General features: G+C 44.9%; 1 protein-coding gene across 1 annotated transcript in view; it reads right to left on the reverse strand.

Annotated features, from left to right (window-relative positions):
* The window catches only part of FBXW8 (F-box and WD repeat domain containing 8), an 81,698-nt gene that overhangs the window by 20,680 nt on the left and 36,565 nt on the right, over nt 1-24,453 (reverse strand). Inside the window, exons 6-7 of the mRNA XM_075898175.2 lie at nt 13,793-13,989; nt 8,182-8,388 (exon numbers count right to left, since the gene is read on the reverse strand). Coding sequence (XP_075754290.2) covers nt 8,182-8,388; nt 13,793-13,989 — 404 coding nt within the window. The remainder of the gene's footprint in view (nt 1-8,181; nt 8,389-13,792; nt 13,990-24,453) is intronic.

The following is a 24,453-nucleotide window of genomic DNA, read 5'->3' on the forward strand; positions in this document are numbered from 1 at the left end:
TCTCACTCTCCTCAAGGTCCAGCCCCACGGGGGAAAGAGAGGGAGGGCACAGAGGCTCAGGGCTTACCCCTAGGGCTGGATTAACTCTCCTGGGAGCCTGGGACTAGTAGATTTTGTGGGCCTCCCTAGGCTTTAGGGGTGGGGCCAAAATATTAGAGATTCAGTGTTTGGGAGAGAGATGCGGTGGAGCAGGCTGCAGGAGCAGGGTGAGGCCTAGGGAGCAGGCTCAGGATAGCGGGGCAGGGTCTGGGCCAAAGGTAGGGTGCAGAAGCAGTGGGGGGGGGGGGCTATTTGGGCTTCTATTTGGCACAGTTCCTGGCAGAGGGCACAGGTGACTCCACACCATCCTGCACTTGCAGGCACTGCCCCCTACCACTCCCACTGGCCACGATTCCCAGCCAGTGGGAGCAACAGGGATGGAAGTTGCAAGTGAGCACAGGGACAGAGCTTCTCCGTGCTGCTGTTCCCAGAGCCGCTTCCTCCCACCTGCTAGGCACAGACTGCAGGTTGGATGCAGCCTGTGGCTTGCCTTGATCCAGCTCGCCAGGCTTGGGGCTCCAACCATGCAGAGGAGGGTGGAGCACCAAGCCTTCCGGGCCAGACCAAGGCAAGCCACAGACCTACTAGAGGTTACCATCCTTGCACTAGGCTACGTAAAGAATCCGTATGCTGCCAGTAAAGTGGAACTAATACCTAATATGCCTTTATAATCTGTAACATTTTTGCTATTCAGCCACAATGAATATATAAAAGCGGCAAGGAGTCCTGTGGCACCTTATAGACTAACTGAAGTTAGTCTATAAGGTGCCACAGGACTCCTCGCCGCTTTTGCAGATTCAGACTAACACGGCTACCCCTCTGATAATGAATATATAGTAGCTGAATGTTTCTAATGAAGTCATCAGCAGTAAATAATTTAAACATTTAATTGGTCTTCATGCAGTTTCAGGATTACTACTCCAGTGAGATAAATGAGTCGATTCACATTATTCAGAGCTAGGTATGTTAAATATTGGTTAATTGAATAGACGAGTAACCTCGTGAATTTTGATTGGTTAGTCAACTATTCTATAATGCCCATGGGTGGGGCCAGTAGCCCCTGTATCAGAGGCAGCAGTGCAGGTTGCCAGGCAGAAGCTGGTCCATGAGGGGAGCCAGTTTAAAAACCAACTCCCCTTGTGGACCAGCTGCCTGTCTCCCAGTGCTGCTGCCTCTGATGAAGAGGCAGACACTTGGGGTGGCAGCAGCCCCTGTCTAAGGGGGGGTCTGAGCTCCTGGACCCAGTGCAAGCCAGAACTGAGCGAGGCTGCCTGGGCACATAGCTCCTAATACACTTTAAATGAAGAGCCACAGCAGGGGTAGGTTCTGGACCCAGAACGAGCCAGAACTGAGCCGGGCTGCTGGCCAGCCTGCTAAAAAATTTATGGGCAGGGGAGGAGAGAAATGCATGTGGTCTATAGCATTAACCAATAAGCTTCTGCTTATTGGTTAACCGACTACACTATCACATCCCAATTCAGAGCCATTGCTTTAGTCTGTCTACAGCTCCTAGAGCAATGTTTCTGAAAGTGCTCTGCGAAATCACTTTGAGAAATACATTAACTGGCCACCCCACTTTGTTTATTTACTAGCGTCGCGGCCACGGAGCCTCATGCTCCCTTTGGCTCCATTTCGCTCTTTTCAGCCAAGGGGAACCGCGGGAAGTGGCAGTCCAGATCTGATTCATGTTTGGGAAAAACCACCACCAAAAGAACTAGAAGCTTTCCGCGCTGTCCCCCCTCCCCCAGTGAAAGTTTAAATTCTACAGTAAATTTTTGTATATACTATGCCCATTCTGCAACATAAAGTTGTGATGAGTATGTCCAATGGACCAATCAAGATGCTAGCTCAAGAAAAAAATAAATATTTTATGATGTAGCTAATGACATATGTCAATCTCAATGAAAAATTAAAAGCTTTGTGGAGTCATTGGTTTCACTGGGGAATTCAGCCCATTTGATCTCTAAAGCACTAGTACCATAGTTTTAAAAGATACAGAACTTGCCTGAGCTAGGGATGTAAAATCCCATTTAATCAGTCAGCTGGCTAAACATTATGTCTAACTGGTTAAACACTTAAATTGGGGCGGGCAGAGACATTGCTCATGGTAGGCGGTGAGGCTGCTCCAGCACCCTTCAGTTAACTGTAACTGGTAAGCATCACCTGGTAACCTTTTTAAGCATAGATTCAGTGCAATTGCAAAAACAGAATCTGTAGCTTACTGACTCTGCCATTGACAAAAGATCTTCTAAAGGTACCAGAATGCATTATAGAAGGCTTCAGACACACAAAGATGATTTATCTAGCCCCCTAGCAACATCTCACAATTCGTATAGGCTTGGAAGTAAAACTTATCTTAAATACTAAAGTGAAAAATAATAATCTCCAAGCGACTACACAAGCAGGGTGTAACTTGTTATTTAGGATGTCTCCAGTAGGTTTATTTTTTAAAGAAAACAATTCCACTTAGAGAACTGCAGCAGTAGAAGATTCAGAGTATCTCCTGCAAATACAGTACAGAAGCTAGTATGGAGCCGTTTGCCCAAGAGCATATCTGCAAACACAGCACTGCAGCTGTATGAATGCAGATGTGCCACTGTGGTTATCTGGTGAACACACTCTATGCCAACGGGAGACAGCTCTCCCATTGGCATAAAAGAACACCTGAGAGTAGCAGTAGCTATGTTAGTGGGAGAAACTCTCCCTACGAATTCCATGGACTGGTAGTGTCTAGAAGATAATCCCAGGACATAGTATTTCCGGAAAGCAGTACTTTCTTCATTGGCCTGTTAGTGCAACAGTTCCCAACCACTGTCCGTGGACCTATGGCTGTCGGGTCATGGCTGCTCTGTGGGCTGGGGTATACCACCCTCACCCCGGCTGTTGGGAGAGGTGTGTCCTGCCCCGCCTCTCAGCCAACCAGTGCTGGGCGGGGATCGAGTCTCCTCCCGGATGCGGAAGAGCACTTCCTTGAGTGGTGGAAGGGATCTTCCTGCCATGCAGAGAAATGCTCTTCCATGGCTGAAAGGAGACCCCGCATGGCCCTCCCGCTGAGCAGTGAACTGCTCTTCTGCTGCTGGGAGGAGACCCTACCCCTGCCCAGTGTTGGAGGGTTGGGAGGTAGGACAGAAGACACCTCTCCCAATAGCCACAGCAGGAGGAGAGGCGCTGGGAGGTGTACCCCAGCCTCAGCCCCCAGAGCCGTCACCCTGCAAGCAGCAATGAGGTGAGGGGTACAGAGCAGTCTTTGAGGGCTCCAGGGGCAGGACTAGTTCTGGGGGGCTCTGGAGGTTGAGCTAGTAGTGGGGAGTGGCTATAAGGGCAGGGCTGACATAGCAGGGTTCTGGAGACAGGACTAACATTGGGGGCTGGCACTGGGGAAGGCTCAGGGGGGTTGACTGCAGTGGGCCTCTGGAAACAGGAGGCTGCTACTGGGGGGTCTGGTGGTTGGGGGCTCTAAGGTGCAGGAGGCTGGTACAGAGGTATTTTCAGATGGGGAGGTGGCACTGGAGGACACTGGGGTCAGTGGCTGGCAGCGGGGGTAGTGGAGGAGTAGGAGGCTCTAGGGATTAGGGCTGGTACTGGGGTCTCTGGGGACTGGGCTTTTAGTGGACCGGTAACATTTTATTTGCATATTTGCATATTCATCATCATTTGAATAAAGAATACGCAAATGTGCAAATACAATGTTACAGATCAGACAAAAGTTTGTGAATGGGTTTGCCAGTCCCGCTATCAAAAAGGTTGGGAACCACTGTGTTCGTGTCAAAAGGTTCAATATTAAAAAACAAATTATTTAGGAGGCTGGTTTATTCTTACTTCAACCAACATACAGAACACCAACATAAACTGCAGAGTAGCTTAAATTACCAAAATACTGGCATTTCCTCATTTCTTGCTCACGGAAACAAATACTGAAAGGCTCTGCAAGTCTCAGAGCACTGTGTTAAGAAACTGACCTCCCATTCCATCCACAGAAAGATAATAACAATAACAACAATTTATTATTATTAATTATTATTGCCTTTAACTGTAGAAAAGGACCTGAGTTTTCCTCTTTGAGGTTCTGACTCTAAGAACCACTCAATGCCAACTAGGAAAGAATTCAATGTTTTGTAACAGCAACTCCTAGCAAGTCTGATAAACTCATTACATCTAACACACTTGTCACAGTATTTATCTATAAAGACTGTCATGCGAGTAGGAATGTGAACAAGTAGTTGACTAGTCGATTAACTGAGAAGCCTAGGCTCATCGGTTAACTAGTTGACTACTTGCATTTCCCCCCGCCCTTGTTGCCCCTGTATCAGAAGCAGAGGGAGGAAAGGGGAGGATGGACAGACACGGGTAGCAGAAGCCAGTGCTTGGGGAAGCCTGCTTAAAAGCCAGTTCCCACCAGCACTGGCTCCATGGTGCCACCTGCCCCTCTGACAGAGACAGCAGTGCAGAGAGTTGGGGGAGGCAGCCGCAAAGCAGCCCCTGCCTGCAGCGGTCCCAGACTCACTGCAGGTAGAGACTGTTCTGGCAGCAGCCCCAGTCCGTGGGGGCCTGGGACCCCCCCCAGACAGGGGCTGCTGCCGCAATGCAGTCTCTGTCCATGGCAATGTCAATGCTAGCCATGGACAGAGGTTGCTTCGGGGCAGCCTCCCCAGCTCTCCCCCCAGCTACCTCTCTCCGTAGGGACCTTGGACACCCCATGGACAGGGACTGCTGCCACCCTTTGCTGCTGCTTCTGTTTTTAAACTAGCTCCCTTTGCAGACCAGCTCCCACCTGCAGCAGTGTGGGGCAGCAGGGGGCTCCCTGGGAGCAGGGGCCAGAGTACACAGGCTGCAGGCCCTGCTCCAGGGGACTATACAATAGTCAACTAATCACTAAGAATTCATGTGGTTAGTTGACTATTCAATTAACCGATAGCTAACATTCTACATGCGAGAACTTAAATCAGGGTTCTCAAATCCCGGGCCAGAACAATTGCTCAATCTGGTCTGGAAGTTCCAGCAGGCTCTGGGGGCCTGTTTGTTACCATTCCCCAAGCCCTGCCACCCATTTCTCCGTCCTTCCCCTTCTTCCCCCGATGGCACCCTGTTCCCAGAAGATGTGACTTTGGGGATCACTTGGGGCTGCAGGGACGTGGCGCTGCACAGCAGCAGCAGTTGGGTCCCCGGCAGTGGCAGGATCTATAGGGAAGCAGAGAAAGGAAAACTGATGCCTTAATAAATGTTAGAGTTTAAGGTGTCATCAGTCTTCTTGTTGTTTTAGCAGCTTATTGCATCATTGCCACCATTTGGAATTACAAACTATGACTCATCTGTGTCTATATTTTACCTGCTTTAACCTCTCAATAATATTTCTTTTTCTTAGCTAATAAGCCTTTAGCTAGTTTATGACTGAATTAGCTACCAACATAATCTTTAGTGTAAGATCTAGAATGCAATTTGATATGGGTGAGGGACTGATTTCTTGGGACTTGGAGTAACCGGATAGTGACATAAGGTAACTTATACCAAAAAAATCACACTAAGTCCAGTTTTTGGGTGGTAAAATAGAATACACAGTCTAAGGGGATGACTGTGTGACACCATAGTAAAACAGGAGTTCACATTTGTCACTGGCTTAGTGAAATCTAATTATCGACCATGCCACCAGTTTGGGGTATCTGCCCTGTTTTCTGACAGTCTGACCAGAGGCAGGCATTAATAGTCACAGCTCCCTCCACAGACCGTGACAATACCAGTTCTGGTTCCACTCAATCTAAGTATCACTTACATCTTAATCTCTGTTAAAAAAAGCATTTGTTTTCACTACAAGTAGATTATAGTGCTGGACCAGTCAAGAGGTGAAAACACGGTTTTGTTGGGAGCAACTTACCTGCTAATTACTGTAAGTGTCCAGTGACAGGCTGGAAACTGCTGCAAGTGCTCTGAGGATATGAGGGTTAGAGTGTACCTAGCTATAGCACGTATCATGAAGGTGAGGTTTACAGAAACCTGTAAGTCTGTGCTGGTGAGGCCAGAAGCTGTTGGTTTCAGTGAGATGAACCACAGAAGACATAGACAAGGCTATGTCAAACATAGGATGTGTCTAACCTACACCCCTCTGCCGACAAAGGGATGTAGATTAGGCACATCACTATTGCAAATGAAGCAGGGATTTAAATATCCCACGCTTCATTTGAATAGAAATGGCCACCGCTTTTTGCCAATGTGGCACTTTGCTGGTAAAAAGCGGCAGTCTAGACGCGGATCGGTCAACAAGGAAAGCCTTTTCCAACCAATCCCTTATGCCTCAAGCAGCATTTCCCTCTAATTTTGTATGTCCATGTGGGGAATGAATTTTATTAGTGCACTAATACGGAGATGGAGCGCGAATAAACTGCCTAGAAAAGTTCTGGAATCTCCCTGCCTGCACCTCTCCCTCCCCCACTTGGCACTCAGAAAAGCCCACTGCAGGGCCATATGTGCATTTCTGAATGTTGAGAGCCCAGGGGAGGAGGCGAGAGGCTTCTCACACTGTCCCCACCCCACATAGCTCCCATTGGCCAGTTTCTGACCAAAAGCCACTGCCTGTTTGCAGGACAGGCAGCATGTGAAGTGCCCTTCCCCTCTTATGTCTCCCAGCTCACAGTGTTCAGTTCGCAGCAGCAAACATGGCCCCTGGAGCTGCTCTGAGCACATACGGGGGCATGGAAGGCAGGGACCCTGGCTAACGAGCCTGCGAGGCTCCTGGCTGAGAGCCACCCAGGTAAGATCTCCCAGCCAAAGCCTGCCTCTGGCACCCCAGTCCCTCCCCAACTCTCTGCCCATAGCGCATGTAACCCAAATTTTCTGCACCCCTGCTCCAGCCCCATACATCTTTCCAGACACTCACTGTATTCCCTCCTACACCTCTCCTCAGGTCACAACCCCCTCCCAGAGCTTTTACCCCAATTCATTGTCTCGTCAAAACCCAAATCCCTGCACACCGTCCTGCACTCAGTCACAACTCCCTTTCAGACCCTGCACTCCCCTCCTCCTACACTGCTCCCACCAATCCAGAATCCTTTCCTGCACCCATATCCCTCCTAGACCCTGCTCCCCTGTCCCAGGTCAGAACCCAAACTCCTGCAACCACTACCCCAGGTCACACTCCCCTCCCAGACCCTGCACCCAAGTCTGCTATCCCAGGTCATAATCCCCTCCTTCCCGCAATCCCCTCCTTCCCAGATACCGCACCCCAATTCCTTACCCCCAAATCCCTTCTGCATCTAAATTCCGTCCCAGGCGTGAGCACCTCCTCCATTAATATAATGGAAGAATGCGGCCCTCAACCACTTGCCAAATAGTTGGGAGTGGCTCCCATCAAAAATTATTGCCCACCCCAATCTAGACTGTGCTTGATCCTGCGTTGAGTGCAGGGAACTTGATGATGTCTTGAGGATTCCTTCTAGTTCTAGAATTCTATGGTTTTATAAGGGACTCCAGGTACAGGCTTCCCTAGCAGAGATGGCTCCTCTCAGCTCTCTCACACCCAGCAGCTGCAGGCCAGATGAGGGGCACCATTCTGCCAGCCGTGGCAGCTCTGGTGGGGCTGCACTAGGCCAGGCAACAGGAGATGTGCGTCTCCCCCAGTGCGGCAGGTACATACTGGGGCCAGAGGAATGCACCTCTCCTTTGGCCGCAGCATGTCTATGCTGCGGCTCACAAGCAGAGGCAGCACTCTGTGCTGAAGAAGAGGCATCTCTCTGTGTGGCAACCTTGAGCCTCTGCACAGGGTTTATTAGTCAGCTATGTGGCTGTGCAGATTAGAAATAACTTAGACTCTGAGTACTCCGGGAAGCAACACTGAAATTTACTGTGATGTAGATATGTGAAAGTGTAACTGTGTATACAATTAAACCATGAGCCAGGGCCCATCAGTTAACGTTCATGGTTACACGCAGACTCCCAGTATGTGCGGGGAGCCATCTTCAAAGCCAGCTCCCTGTGTGCACTGGCTCCAGGGGAGCCACCTGCCCCCCACATAAATCCATGTAAAAACTGAAATTTTCAGTAGTTACACAATTACTTAATTAAATGCATTTTAAAATCCCAATCGTTCTGAAAGTTTGGAAGTTTGACTTCTACAACAGAACACTACTACATAATCTAAGGTTTTCAGAATACCTTGTTGGTCTCATTCAACAGCCAGCCAAAGCCTTTTACTCCAAAGGCTGCCTCGTTGGCAGATACATCTAGACATGTGACAGGCTGGCCATATACAGAATGGAGAACTTTGCCTGGCTCTTCTGCTTTTAAGATGTAGACGGTATCTTCAGCAGCTGCTATAGGCACTGGACTCCCAACATCTGGAACCAGATGGAGAAATTTGACCTACAATAGCACAAACATTTCTTAGGTTTTTTTACACAAGGCATAATCATATGCTAATTAGGGCTCTTTACAACACCCTTCATCATTCTAAGGCTTTCATAATCAGCACATTTATTAAAAGAGAAGAATTAATCCTTAAAGAATTATGGAAAATCAACTGGGAGAAAATGTAGACTACCTACTGGGGGTTGCCCTGTCTTTGGGGACAGCCAAGGAAACTTTGGAGAACATAAGAGGAAGGCAAAAATACTCCTTTTTCCTGCACCTGAGGAATTAAATAGACACAACTTTTACATTAATAAAAAATAAGCTTTTAATCGAGCTCAGCTGTAACGTTGCAAAAGACTATTAGGGTGATAGAAATTTCTTTAGACATATGATTAATCACATTAAAGTTTAGTCTTTAAAATCAGTATTGTCTGCCAGGGGCCCGTATCCGAGATGTTACGGAGGCATTGTCGAGGATTATCTGGCCCTCTGACTACTACCCCATGCTACTCATCCACATGGGCACAAATGATACTGCCAGGTGTGACACTGAGCGGATCAAGTGTGACTACAGGGCTTTGGGAGTACGGGTGAAGGAGTTTGGAGCGCAGGTGGTATTCTCTTCTATCCTTCCTGTCAAAGGTAGGGGCCCGGGCAGAGAGAGGTGCATCCTGGAGGTGAATGCCTGGCTGCGACGATGGTGTCACCAGGAGGGATTCGGCTTCCTTGATCACGGGGTGCTCTTCTAGGAAGGACTGCTTGGCGGAGATGGAGTTCACCTTTCCAGGAGCGGGAAGGCCTTGTTTGGACACAGACTGGCTAACCTTGTGAGGAGGGCTTTAAACTAGGTTCGACGGGGGCAGGTGAGCAAAGCCCACAGGTAAGTGCTGGACTGGGAGATGGGTTGGAAATGGGGGGGACTACGGCCTATAATGGCAAGGAGAAAGGAGGGTCAGGGCACAACAGGGAGGCAAGATCAAATCAGTATCTTAGATGCCTATATACAAATGCAAGAAGTATGGGTAATAAGCAGGAAGAACTGGAATTGCTAACCAATAAATACAACTATGATATTATTGGTATTACAGAAACCTGGTGGGATGGGACGCATGATTGGAATGTTGGTATGGAAGGGTACGGCTTGCTCAGGAAGGACAAACAGGGAAAAAAGGGAGGAGGGGTTGCCTTGTATATTAAAAATGTACACACTTGGACTGAAGTGGAGATGAACGTAGGAGATAGCTGTGTAGAGAGTCTCTGGGTTAAGCTAAAAGGGGTAAAAAAACGAGGGTGATATCATGCTAGGAGTCTACTACAGGCCACCTAGCCAGGTGGAAGAGGTGGATGAGGCCTTTTTTAAACAATTAACAAAACTATCCAAAGCCCAAGATTTGGTGGTGATGGGGGACTTCAACTATCCAGACATATGTTGGGAAACTAACACAGCGAGGCACAGGCTATCCAATAAGTTTCTGGACTGCATTGGAGACAACTTTCTGTTTCAGAAGGTTGAAAAAGCTACCAGAGGAGAAGCTGTTCTGGATTTGGTTTTAACAAATAGGGAGGAACTAGTTGAGAACTTGAAAGTGGAAGACAGTATAGGGGACAGTGATCACGAAATAATAGAGTTCATGATCTTAAGGAAAGGTAGAAAGGAGACCAGCACAATTGAGGTAATGGATTTCAGGAAGGCAGATTTTGATAAGCTCAGAGAACTTGTAGGTAAGGTCCCATGGGAAGCAAGACTGAAGGGAAAAACAACTGAGGAGAGTTGGAAGTATTTCAAAGGGACGTTGTTAAGGGCCCAAAAGCAAACAATTCCGCTGTGTAGGAAAGATAGAAAAAATGGCAAAAGACCAGCTTGGCTTAACAAGGAGATCTTGCACGATCGCAAAATAAAAAAGGAGTCTCATAAAAAATGGAAACTAGGACAACTAACAAAGGATGAATATAGGCAAGCAACACGGGAATGCAGGGGCAAGATTAGAAAGGCAAAGGCACAAAATGAGATCAAACTAGCTACAGGCATAAAGGGAAACAAGAAGACCTTTTATAAATACATTAAAAGCAAGAGGAAGACCAAGGACAGGGTAGGCCCACTGCTTAGTGAGGAGGGAGAAGCAGTAACAGGAAACTTGGAAATGGCGGAGATGCTCAATGACTTCTTTGTTTCGGTCTTCACCGAGAAGTCTGGAGGTGTGCCTAACGTAGTGAATACAAGCAGAGAGAGGGTAAGTTTAGAAGATAGGATACACAAAGAACAAGTTAAAAATCACTTAGGAAAGTTAGATGTCAGCAAGTCACCAGGTCCTGATGAAATGCATCCCAGGATACTCAAGGAGCTGATAGAGGAGCTATCTGAGCCTTTAGCTATGATCTTTGAAAAATCATGGCAGACAGGGGAGATTCCAGAAGACTGGAAAAGGGCAAATATTGTGCCCATCTATAAAAAGGGGAATAAGAACAACCCAGGAAACTACAGACCGGTCAGTTTAACGTCTGTCCCAGAGAAGATAATGGAGCAGGTAATTAAGGAAATCATATGCAAACACTTGGAAGGTAATAAAGTGATAGGGAATAGCCAGCATGGGTTTGTGAAGAACAAGTCATGCCAAACTAATCTGATAGCTTTCTTTGATAAGATAACGAGCCTTGTGGATAAGGGAGAAGCGGTGGATGTCATATACCTAGACTTTAGTAAGGCATTTGATACGGTCTCGCATGATATTCTTATTGATAAACTAGGCAAATATAACTTAGATAGGGCCACGATAAGGTGGGTGCATAATTGGCTGGATAACCGTAGTCAGAGAGTTGTTGTTAACGGTTCTAAATCCTGCTGGAAAGAGATAACAAGTGGAGTTCCTCAAGGGTCTGTTTTGGGACCCGTACTGTTCAATATCTTCATCAATGATGTAGATATTGGGATAGAGAGTACGCTTATTAAGTTTGCAGATGATACCAAACTGGGTGGGGTTGCGACTTCTTTGGAGGATAGGAACATAATTCAAAATGACCTTAGCAAGTTAGAGAAATGGTCAGAGGTAAACAGGATGAGGTTTAATAAAGAGAAATGCAAAGTGCTCCACTTAGGAAGGAACAATCAGTTCCATACATACAAGATGGGAAGCGACTGTCTAGGAAGGAGCATGGCGGAAAGGGATCTAGGGGTCATAGTGGACCACAAGTTGAATATGAGTCAACAGTGTGATGCTGTTGCAAAAAAAGCAAATATGATTCAAGGTTGTATCAACAGGTGTGTTGTAAGCAAAACTCGTGAAGTCATTCTGCCGCTCTACTCTGCACTAGTTAGGCCTCAGCTGGAGTACTGTGTCCAGTTCTGGGTGCCACATTTCAAGAAAGATGTGGAGAAATTGGAAAGGGTACAGAGAAGAGCGACAAGAATGATTAAAGGTTTAGAGAACATGACCTATGAAGCCAGGCTTCATGAACTGGGCTTGTTTAGTTTGGAAAAAAGAAGATTAAGGGGGGACATGATAGCGGTTTTCAAATATCTAAAAGGGTGTCACAAGGAGGAAGGAGAAAATTTGTTCCTCTTGGTTTCTGAGGACAGGACAAGAAGTAATGGGCTTAAAGTGCAGCAGGGGAGGTTTAGATTGGACATTAGGAAAAAATTCCTAACTCTCAGGGTGGTCAAATATTGGAATAAATTGCCAAGGGAGGTGGTGGAATCTCCCTCTCTGGAGATATTTAAGAACAGGTTAGATAGACATCTGTCAGGGATGGTGTAGACGGGGCTTGGTCCTGCCTTGAGGGCGGGGGGCTGGACTCGATGACCTCTCGAGGTCCCTTCCAGTCCTATTATTCTATGATTCTATGATTATGATTGTTTTATATGTAATCTTTCTGCTCCCATTATCCTTACTCACTGTTTTGTAAATCTTAACCTTCGATAATAAGCATATGCTTGGTGTTACTATAAATCCACCTCAGTATTGTGAGGTGACACTGAAGCTGACCTGAGTTGAATGGTAAGTCCACTGCTCCTCTGGGGACAGCTGACCTGATCCTGGACAGGACTCTCACAGCCAAAAGGAGAATGAATGAATGGCTAAAACTGAAGGTGGCAGGGAACTACCAATTAAGCACAAGCAAGGGGGAAAGAAGGCAAGGGGGTAAGAAGGTGACTCCTGATCCTGGGCACCTCAAGAACTATCTCTACATCTCCTTAACAGAGTCATTTTACAGATGGAGAAACTGAAGCACCAAGAGGTTATATAAAGTGATCTGCACAATGGCATAATAAATCAGTGGAAGAGGCAGGATTAGCATCCAGGAGTCCTGACTTTCAGTTCTCTGCTAGAACCACTAAGAGACTACAGCAACATTTCTAGGTTAAACAAATGTGCTGGTGAAACTGCTGAGGGAGTTCTCAAACCAGGGGTGGGGGGCAGGGAAATCACAGTCAGGTGAGAAGATCACAGCCACTCTGCTTTTGCCATACTGATAAATGGGAAAGAGGATTGCTGGGACTTTCAGTATGGAAAGGGTTGAGATAGATAATTTCATGCTGTGGTTTCTAATCCAACCCAACTGACAGGATCTCCAGCGTTTCTTTCAAATACCAGAAATTGGTATTACATACAGAGGAAGGGGAAAGAATACTGACAATGGATCTCCTTCCATGGAGGCACAGAAATAATCATGAGGGAGCACTTCAGAACAGGGTGATCCAGTTCCAATGCAGTTATTTCTTTGTTGTTTTCTAGTCAAATACTAAAACATGTAAAAATCATCAGCTTCATTGTTCTAAGTAGTTTAAGGATGTTTCCAGGTAGAAGATTATTAGGGTTTGATTCATCAGAGCTCTACAGTTATTCCATGTACATTTAGTTTTCTTGTATTTGTCAGAAATCAGAAGATTTATACTTTAATATGTTCATTTCCTACCTCGCCATTTAACAGACTTGGCCCATAATAAACTTTGGATTTTTTTTAAAAGATAAAATAGCCTCAGAACTCCATAGACAGAAGGTGTAAACTAAAGAAGCTGTGCAACCCGTTACAGCTTCACAAGTGACAGCATTAGCTAGCTTGTGATATCCTGCCTCAGAACTCATCAGCTAGTGTTGATCTGAAATTCTATGTGAGAAAACCTTGATCCATAAATGAGCCAACTTAGTTTAATGTTGACAAAAAATAATTAAAAAACAACAAAACCTCCCACACCATATGGGCTCAGCTTCATTTTCACTTGTGGTTTAGGCCAGGATTTCATCCTAGCTCTTCAGGGATGAAAGGCTCATGCATTAACTCACTACAATCCCAGCTACCTGTTAATGCTCTCACATAGCCAATGCAACATCCTTAAGGACATTGTAAGATTTCACTTGGCCAGGAAGATTAGAAGATCTGGAACACCTGGAACCAAACTGGCCAGCTGGAAAATACTCACCAATTTCTGGATTTCAAACTGTGCAGTAGTTTGCCAATATCCCCTGTCATCAGCGCTTTCCACCTTGACCTGGAAGCCAGATGCAGTTGCTATGGCTGCACCCTCCGAGCCAAGGGCCAAAGCCTGTATCCTTTGATTGTGCTGGTAATGATGGATGGGTTCACGCCCTATCATGAGACTCCAAACATTAACAGTGCCTGCATACAAAAGGCAAAACAAATGCTTCTGTTACCCTATTTAATACACAAAAATAGCATGAAGATAGCAGTGTCTGTGTATTAGTGAAAGGGCTGACACATGGGAGGCAGATCCCGGAGCACCTGCAGGACTACAGCCACGAGAACTCCAGCGCACTGCCAAATGGGCTCCAGTGTGGGTAATAGTTGTACTTTCCCTGAACAAGTCTTACATTCTGACTTCCAGAGAACATTGCCTTGACCATGTTCCTCTTGATGCACTAGGAATGAAACAAACCATTTGCTAGAATACAAGGAGTTCTTAAAAAAAAAAAGTTGCAAATGATAAGACTTAACTTTTTATACTTACCCTCATTTAATGACAAGGAACCACTCTGGAGATCCAGGTTAAATGCTTGAAGTGACCGCCCCCTTACATTCTCGCACTCTAAGTGTCTTTGTACAGATTTGGATTGTGCACAGGAAGGGAGATTCTGTGCCCTTCTGAAAGTGGAATCAAAGGCCTTATCCTAGCAGGACAGTTACATTTAGCTTGCAATCAACACTTTATTCCCAATCTTGATGTTTCAAAGAATGGGGGAAATGCTGAGATGATTATCACTTTTTGAAAGCTAAAGAGAACAGTACCCCTGGCTAGGGAAAAGGAATGTTACTCCTTTCAGTGGTTCAGATCAGTGGATAACAGGTTGGCAATTGCACTAGCTTGCTGCGTGACTCAAAAGAATTCCACTTAAAAAGGAGAATACATAAAGTCAAGCACTTTAATTTCAATTTACAAGCGTAAATTGGAGTTATTAGTGAATTACAGACCAGCAGGGCTGAACACACAAAGTGAGCTAGAGCTCACTTTTAAGCTACCCCTGAACTGAAACGGAGCAGCAGTTCTTCAGTATGACAGGATCAGAGCTAGAGAAGCCTTCCCTCTACTTGAGCATGGCCATTAATGAAGAAATGATTAATGGTGGCTTCTACTTCAAAAGGAGACATAAAAGCTCTAACAAGCAGCTGTGGATGGGCACCCATGCCAGTTTGCAAACGCCTCGCCTGCGTCCCAAAGGAGGCAAAGCGAGAGTGTGGTAATGAAACTGCTCATAGTGGAAATGGTATCTAAATGAGTTTAAATTGATTTATGTTCCCTTTTGTAAAGATTATTCAGTATCTTGAAAGTGCTACCACTATAAAATAATGTAGACATTCCTTAAGGACTCTCCCTAATGGCACTCCTGCAGAATATTTATATTCCTTGTCATGGGAATGAGAACAATAATGGAGACCATTTTTGTTTTATTAGGGATGCATATTTAAATTAATCTGCTATTTGTCTAAACAGTTAGCCACCTCTGTTTGTGTGCACAAAGCCAAAACTGCAATTAGGCTTCCATTAAAAAAATAAGTCCCAACTAAAACTGTCCCAGTGGAGTCATAAGGGCTCAGAGCAGAACTTCCAAAATTACTTCTTAGCCTAATGGTAATTATGTTAATTTCCTGAAAGGTAAATAACTGCTGAACTGGTTTTGAGAAACAGAATGTTAGCACATCATACATGCACACCCATGTTTAAAACAAGTGAACAGGTTTCAATGAATGGTGTAGACTATTGTTTGTTCTGGGAGTTGTAGCTTATGCATCATGGAGGAGTAAGGCTTTCGTGATTTTTGGTTACCTTACTTGGTAATTGACTGCAGTCCGTATCTCCATACTGATACAACAGGGCTGAGATCTCATGAACTTTAGATCAGCTACTGAGTACACCAATATTGTGATTAGCCAAGTTTTCGAGAAAAAAAAGAGGCGCATATTTCTAAGTACGAGAACTGGATGCTTGGACTTAATCTGTTCATTTGTAAGCTCACTGGAATCAGTCCTGTGTTCATATTTTTTGGCCGAAAATTGTAATGGTGTCATGACAGGTCTCCTGCTCCATCAATGACCATTTGGCTACATGTATATACGCTCCTCTGTGTATTGTGTTGGCTTTGTGCAAGCAGTCAACACAGCAGACTGCAAGAGAGACCCCCAAAGACCACAAAATTAGATAAGGATCAAAGGCCCTTGGTTCATTGTACTGTCAAATGAAGTACAGTAAGAGTTGAGAATAGACTCTATCGAACTACAAACCAACCTTTTGCACCTCTATGAACAAAAACACAGAAACATTTGTCAGAGAAGAGTATAACCAGAAACACAAAGAATGAGTTCCTTCTCTCTTCACAAAAGAATTGTTTTGCAGAAACCATAGAGTTTAAGGCAAGACAACATGAAATACGCCCACCATAGAGAAGCTGGTTCTATCCCATGAATAAAATGGAGAATTCGAGGACTCAATGTTTTGGTTTCAGACTCTGAGAAGCAAAAACCATTTCATGAAAATGTTTATGGCAGATGGTATCCATTAAAAGCATCAAAGGGGCTCCAGTTATGAGATGCAATTATATATACATAGTATAAAAACAATCTCATTTAACTAATCTTTAACGTACATACCATTTTACCAAATATTTAAAAGACAAAACTCCCTTCCCTAAGGCACTTACATTCCGAGCCAGAAAAATAAAATGTGCAGAAAGCTGGTTCCTGTACAAGCGAGTACGCAGACATCATTGATAAGATCAGAGAATGAAGGTTTTGTGAAGATACGGGGTTCCAAGTTTGCTTTAAATTATCAAGCCAAGAATAGAAGATGACCGAGGCAGAAGTTTGAAGAATGAATGCACAAAATGGGGAGCAAGGGTTGATTAGTATTTTCTTTCATTATGAGTGAACTGAATATCATGTGCACACATGATGCGTGATGTTTGGAAAATATGTATAGGGCTTGCTTGGTTCCAGGGAACAGTTAGAAATGCCTCCATCAGGGGCACCAAAAGGTAAGGAGCATATAACCTCTAAAGCAGGGATTCTTTCACAGAGCAAGCCAGTGAAGTGACACCCCTTCCTCCTTATACATTACTAGGGATGTTAAATTGAGATTGCCTAATAGACTATTCGATGCAATTCACATTGACTATTTGATTAGTTGTTAAGGGTGCCTCCACTTTCCTGACTGTTGCTACACTTCTAAGGCAGTCCCCCACTGGCCCCGAGCTCTCCACAGGGTTTCAAAGTGGCAGCGCCACATTGAGCCCAGTGTTAGCTGGGGACTCAGAGTTGCCAGCTGGCCCTGGGCTACATGCGGCATTTCAAAGGGGCAGACCCTGGATTTCACACGGCATTGCCTCTTTGAAACACTGCATGCGACCCAGGCAAGCTGGGCTATATGCGGCGTTACAAAGTGGCAGTGCCACATGGAGCCAGGGTCTAACCCTGGGCTTAATCGACTAGCATGTCGACTATCCGATATGCATTTGCTTATTGGATAGTTGACTAGTCATTCACATCCCTATACATTACCAACTTTTTTTTTTCTATTTAATGATATTATAAATGCTGGAGGAGAAGTGGGACTTGGGGGTGGAGGCTAACAGCTGGTGACCCCCCATGAAATAATCTACCAATCCCTGAGGGGTCATGACCTCCTCTAAAGCAGCATTGCTATGAAGCACAGAAATGGAAGTGCAGGTTCTTCCATTCCAAAACATCAGATAATGCATTAATTAATGGGCAAGTCAGCCTCTGCTTTATTCACTTACATTGTATTTGATGGGATAAAATGGGGGAAGAGTCGTTCTTACATTTGAAATGATCTCTGTTGAGATAATGCACATTGAAAAGAAATCTTTTTTAAATATTGAAGCATAGGATTTGTCAGTGTGGATGAGATCACTGATCTACCCAGTCTGTCTTCCTGCCTCCAGCAGCAGCTCATATTTCATTTCCACACAAAAAGCTTTGCTAAGGTGAAGTTAAGGTTGTAAGCATATAACCATGTATAAGCACATATTACACTTCTGAGATCATTAAGGTTTAAAAAGTAAAACCCCATCAAGTGTTAGAAATGCACAAAATGGTGAGTAAAAATGGCACTTCCACAACAAGCCAGAGTTACACCACAACTTTCTGCTCTCCGGTTGAGCTGTGATAGTGCAGTATTCTCAGACTACTGAGAAACTTGCATACTTGCTTTCCTTTTTGGCTTAAGGAGACAGATGTTTATTTGTATTGTCTAAGTGCAAGTAATCAGCTAACACCAAGATAGTGTAGCTGCTATCTGCAATATTACAATCATTGTACTTGCACTTCCTGATGATCACTTAGTATAAACATGCACTCCTTTACACTGTTTGTACAGTGCCTCACACAATGCAGCCCAGATTCAAGATCGAGGCCTTTACATGCTGATTTAGAATCAGACAATTATATAGGTTTTTTTCCCTGAGTAAGAGTTTGAGTGAGATGTTCCCCATTTAGCAATGGAAGCTTCCCACACAACTAGTATTATGTAGTTTCACATATATTTGTCTCTAGTGCCACATATGATGCTTTGCCACCATACTAACCTGAACTGTTTTTCACATCAGTACTCTAATTTCATGACATGGTAGGTCTGCATAGGCAGACAGGCAAAATCCTTATCTGCAAAGTATTACATTGTAATCATGTGTCTGTCTGAGCTTGTTTATGCCAGCAGAGCCCCCTAGTGGAGATGCAGCATAAGCTGACAAATTCTGCCGACATAGCTACACCATCCCCCCAAATGACATTAGCTAAGCTTACAAAAGCGCTCCGCTGTTGGCAGAGTTTTATCTTCACAAGGGGCTTTGCTGGCATAGCTATGTTGGCTACAGGGTGTGGGTTTTTTCCACAACCCTCACTGATATAGCTATGCCAGAAAAACTTTGTCATGTAAACTAAAACTGTACCAGTGTTTGTTGCATCTTCCTTTTAGTAGATAATCAAAATAGGGGATAACTGCCTACTACTGCTACCAGCTAATAGTTAACAATCGTTTAAGTGGAATTGGACTGTGATTCGAATCTAAAGATCCTGGGTTGAAACACTGCTGATGACTCATGTTGGGGGGTTTACTTCAAGAGTTCTTACTCATTACGACAGTACTGTTAGTTGTTGCCGTAAACCTTGTAGACCAAGACATAGACCAGTCTAAATGCACATTATCTGCAAGGAACAAGGTAAGAAAATCATTCCTATGATTCCATATTGGAACAGAGTGCCTGGACATCGTGGTGATAGGGATCTAATAGCCTCTCACTCCAGCTTCAAAGCCACACAGTCATGTAAGACTACCAGAACCATCTTGATATACAGTGTTTGGTTTTTTGATGGGTGGGTGGGTGTAAAAGGGATGCAATAATGTACCCATTTAAATGCTTAACTGATAAGTATGAGCTTAATGGTTACATGCCGGCTCCTGGCCCCATGGGGTGGCAGCCAGCTCCCTAGAAGCAGAGCCAGGAGCTAGGCCAGGAGCTAGTACATGCTGGGAGCTGACTTAAAAGCCAGATCTTGGGGCTCACCGACTTCTGTCCCACACTGCTGCCTCCGTACCACAGGCAGCAGTGTAGAGCAGCAGCTGGCTCCCCAGGAATGGGGTAGCAGGCGGCGTGCGCAGGGAGCTTGTCTTGCAGAGCCCGCAGCGCAGCCAGCTCCTTGGGAGGAGGTTCAGGAGATGGCTTCCGGCACACGCTGGCTGCCGGCCTGCTCCAGGGGAGCCAGGTGTGCTGTGGGCTCTCCAGGATAAGCTGTATGCTGCAGAGCCTGCAGCACGTAACCACTAAGATTTTTAATGGTTACACAGTTACCTAATCAACCACTGTTTAACATCCTTTGTGTGTAAATGCTCATGTTAATGTTAATGCTTCTCTATTCTGTTTAAAACCCCCAACTCCCACCTTTCCTATCCAGATCCAAGTTAGTTTAAATATAAAACTTCTCATTTTAGAATACTGTATTTTACTTTCAAAAGGAGAAAACAGGAAAATATATGAACAGATAACTCATGTCATGGTCTGGAATACTAACTGCACTATATATAAGTATGAAAATGGCTGAAATTATAGAGAAATAAACCTTTAACGAAACAGGATTTTTTTTAATTGAGACTTCAGGCCAGTTCTAACTTGCTGTCTTGCATCCTAGACTTTTGCCAATAACCACTCATAAGCGGTATTGATACACAGCAAGACTGGATATCATCTAGGAATCTATATAAATATCAAACACATCTGGAAAGTTGAGATTCTCATTTAGGCGCAGTGAATCAGGCATAGAACTAGGAGAAAGATAACTTGGATTCTCCTCCCAGCTCTGTGACTCACTGGTGTTAAATTATTCCTTAATTCCTTTCTCTCATTTGTAAAATGGACTGGTTATAATTACACTGACCCCTTTATTTGACAACTGCAAAATAGAAGTAACCTTGGCCAACTAGTTTTAGATCTTCAGTACAGAAAGCTTGAAATTTCAGTTGATTACAATTGATTAAAATGTGAGTCTTATTTTTAAAATTTAAAATCAAGTTTTATTTACATACTTTTCACCAATGAAGAGGAACAGTAAATTCACAGCAACATTTATCCAGGCATCCTTCTTCTTCAAGGCGTGTGAAAGCTACACTATTTAGTGTTGTCACTCTTTTGTGCCATGTTTTGAAACTTAGAAGAGTGCAACACATAGACCTGTTCACTAGAACACTCCAATGGTTCACTAGAACCACATCCGATACTGTAAATACAGGGTGGAAGGTGGATGAGGAAATGGCTCTGAGAATCTCTCTCACTCACCCTTTTGCTTACTGACATGCCAGGTTTTCAGTTCAAAAGCACTGCTGCTTCACTTCTTAATAACTGAGAATGCATATAAGTAAGGGCATTCTGACCACTGCAGAAGTCATTTTCATTTGTTCTACACTACCCTATGAAAAATACTATTATATACTGCTGATAAGGTTTCAAAATATTAACCTAAATGGCATCAACATTTTTTCCCTTCTATACCCACAGACACAAATGACAATTTAAGTCTTAAAAAGTGGTACAAAAAGGACGTTCTATTTTACACCACAGCAGTTTTCCAATTCAAAGTACGAGATTCTGGGGGAGAGGGCAGTTAAATTAGACTTTACTTCCCCAAAAGCCGTGGCTTATGGCCAAAGTCAGGCAAGCATGGAGCAGATGGAGTCCTGGCAAGGCTGCCACTGTCTCTGCATTAGCAGCATCTGCTCATTACCCAGAACCCTCGCCTGCTTTATCTAATGCTCCAGGAAAAGCATTTTGATTTGATTCATTTCAGCACGGTAACGTGCAACACAATTAGTGGTAAAATCAAACTGGAGGACGGCCAGTGCTGACAATAGGAAACAAGGCAGAAGAAATACGAGGCCAGTGGGTTGGAATTCAAAAACCACAACTGTGGATCAAGTTGCCAAATCCCACTGCCCCAGGTGTACATATAGTGTGCCTACTGGACATAGGGAGAGGAGGATGGAACTTACATTTCCTCTCCATACTGTTTTCCCATCTACCTCTCCTTGCATATGGTTCCTCTGTGGTAGATTCCCAAAGAATATCCCTATGGATGCATTCGCCAGGACTCACAATTAAACTTTTCTTCAGTGCAGTCACAGAGCAAGTTTACCATAGTACACAGGCACAAATCACTGATAGCATCCCTACAGGATGCACTCTTTTCTTGCTATTATATTTTATTCTTTAGGAAATGTTAGCAACTGCTGTATCGGCAGATGCTGAATGAGTAGAATCTGCCTTAGCGTTTCTGCAATCAGATGTCAAGGACATCAGTGCTTGAGCACTGTAGAACTGGGAGAAACTGATGTTCTCTCAATGAGTCTGCTAGCCATGGATTCTTTGCCTGATAACACCCTCTTCAACACTCCAGCAGATGGTTTCTGTATATTAGTTAAACTTACAAAAGGAAGAGAGCTGGAAAAATACAACAAGCAAAAGCACATACTAATTTAGGAAGTTTTTGTCATCTCTCTATATATTAAAAAAAGTTTTTCCTGCGGGACAACAGAGTGACTTGATCACATCAGTCTGCGTCCTGCTTGCCTCCTCCTCCTCTCCCCACTTCTCCCCTCCCAGACTGAGTCCAACCTTGCTGCTTCCCCTCGCCACTTGGAATTGCTATTTTAAATCAAGCCCCTTCTCCTTTCCTCCACCTCCACCCCATAGGGCTTTCAACACCAAGAAACATGTCACAGTAGGCAGCAGGCCCACATCACAGTCATGACAATCCAGGGGCGGCAGGGGAGCTATGTTGCTCAAGAAGCAGCCTGGGGACAGGCGTAGGAGCAGTGGTCCCAGCCGGGTTTATATGTCAGCAGCAGCCTCTTGGAGGTTCCCCTGTCACCAGGCTCTTCGGGAGCTGGAGCACAGTGCCTGATTGCTCCAAGTCCAGCTGCCCCTGTGGAAACTCATGCCCACCTCAGCGGCTGCACTTCCTGAAGCAGCCAAAGCACTTCCGAGCCATCTGGGGGAATCGTCGCGCTAACCTGTCTGCCCCTTCCCTTCCACGCCCAGTGGCCAGATGGGTGGCCCTGGACTCTGCGGGCAGGGCTGAAGGGGTGAGCAGCACAGGTGGGACTGCACGGGGGAGCAGCTGGGTGAGCAGCCCCCTGCGCTGCTGCTTTCCCCCACCTCAACAGGCTGCAGTGCCCCAGAGCTCCATGTGCACACGGCACAACCTGTGTATCACTGCGCCCCATGCAGGGCATGTAGGCACCTCTGGGCCTCCCCATTCACCGGAGTTAGAGCCGGGCCTGGTGCATGCTGTGGGTGGGGGAGGTTAGAGTTGGGGGGAAGGAGAGAAAGGGCCAAGGCTGGTTGGGTGGGGGAAAAGAAGGAAAAAGGAGGGGCCTGGGCTGTTGCAGCGGGTGAAAGAGAAGGGGCCAGGCTGGCGCAGCAGGGGGAGGAGGAAGGAGGAGAGCCTGAGCTGGCATGGAAAGGGAGAAGGAAGGGGCCCGGGCTGGCACAGCTGCAGCCCAGCCCTCCCTGGTGGCTGGGGAGAGGAGCCGGGATTGCCTTACCGCCCACAAGAGGGAGGTTGGCAAACGCTATGAACAGGGACACAGCCCCCTAGTTTAGATAAAAAATAATTCTCTCCAGTAAATCGTCAATATGTGCCCTGTCACTCATGACAGTAAACAACTTAAAAACAATTAAAAAGCAAGTGTGTATGGAAACTAAGCTATTTTGATTGAGGCTTTCAAATGTGAATAATTACTGACCTGACACAAAGTCCATTAAGTAATGCATCCAGGAGAGTTAAGACATATAGCTATACTCATGACAGTCACATTGAAACACACAATTCAACACAAGGACCATGAGACAAACAGATAATTAGACCTGTAGTCAAAGAAAGACCAAAACACAAACTAATATAAAAACAGAGAACGCTGCTCTTTTACCTGTTTGCACAAACTGGATAGAAAGCCAGAGATCAGCTCCCTTGTGCTATAATACCCAGTGACTTAACTACCCAAGCACAATGTACAGATGTTAATCACAACAGAATGGCTGTTGTTAGGAAATATACCATTAACCTTTTCTGGTTACAACAAATGACAGAATTAATGCTGCAAAAGACAAATACTACAATCAAAATACTTTGTTTCAAAGCAGAGATTTGGTTTGTTTAAAAAAAAATATGTACAGATTTGGTTTCTCTGTCATACTTTGTGTTTTTTCCCCATCTGCCAGCTGGTGACATTACAGTGCATCAAAATCAGCACTTATATCATAGCTCTGTAACTAACAGGTTTTGGTTCTGACCAGATGTGAGGAATAGGTCCTTCGCATGTCAAATCGTGACAAGTTACATGGAGAATGCAGATTATAATAGTAATTAGTTTTGCTTAGATTCCTAAAGCAGAATCCCAATTACTTGAATTGATCTTATTCATGATTCCATTTTTTCAATGACCTGTCACCATGCATCTCTGACCTACTCACTCTCTGCCTCAACTTCTGGCACATAGAAGAACATAATTTGTTGGACAAAAGTCAACATGGTTTCTGTAAAGGGAAATCATGTCTTACTAATCTATTAGAGTTCTTTGAAGGGGTTAACAAACATGCAGACAAGGGGGATCCAGTAGATATAGTATACTTAGATTTTCAGAAAGCCTTTGACAAGGTCCCTCACCAAAGGCTCTTGTGTAAATTACATTGCCATGGGATAAGAGGGATGGTCCTTTCTTGGACTGAGAACTAAAAGACAGGAAACAAAGGGTAGGAATAAATGGTAAATTTTCAGAATGGAGAGGGGTAACTAGTGGTATCCCCCAAGGGTCAGTCCTGGGACCAATCCTTTTCAACTTATTCATAAATGATCTGGACAAAGGGGTAAGCAGTGAGGTGGTAAAGTTTGCGGATGATATCAAACTGTTTAGGATAGTCAAGACAGAAGCAGACTGTGAGGGACTCCAAAAAAATCTCATCAAACTGAAGCAAAATGCAGGACAATGTAGCACTTTAAAGACTAACAAGATGGCTTATTAGATGATATATATGGTTGTGACTATTTTCTTTCACTATTTGATCT

The sequence above is a fragment of the Pelodiscus sinensis genome, chromosome Z (assembly GCF_052426305.1).
Source record: "Pelodiscus sinensis isolate ZL-2025 chromosome Z, ASM5242630v1, whole genome shotgun sequence".
Lineage (NCBI taxonomy): Eukaryota > Metazoa > Chordata > Testudines > Trionychidae > Pelodiscus > Pelodiscus sinensis.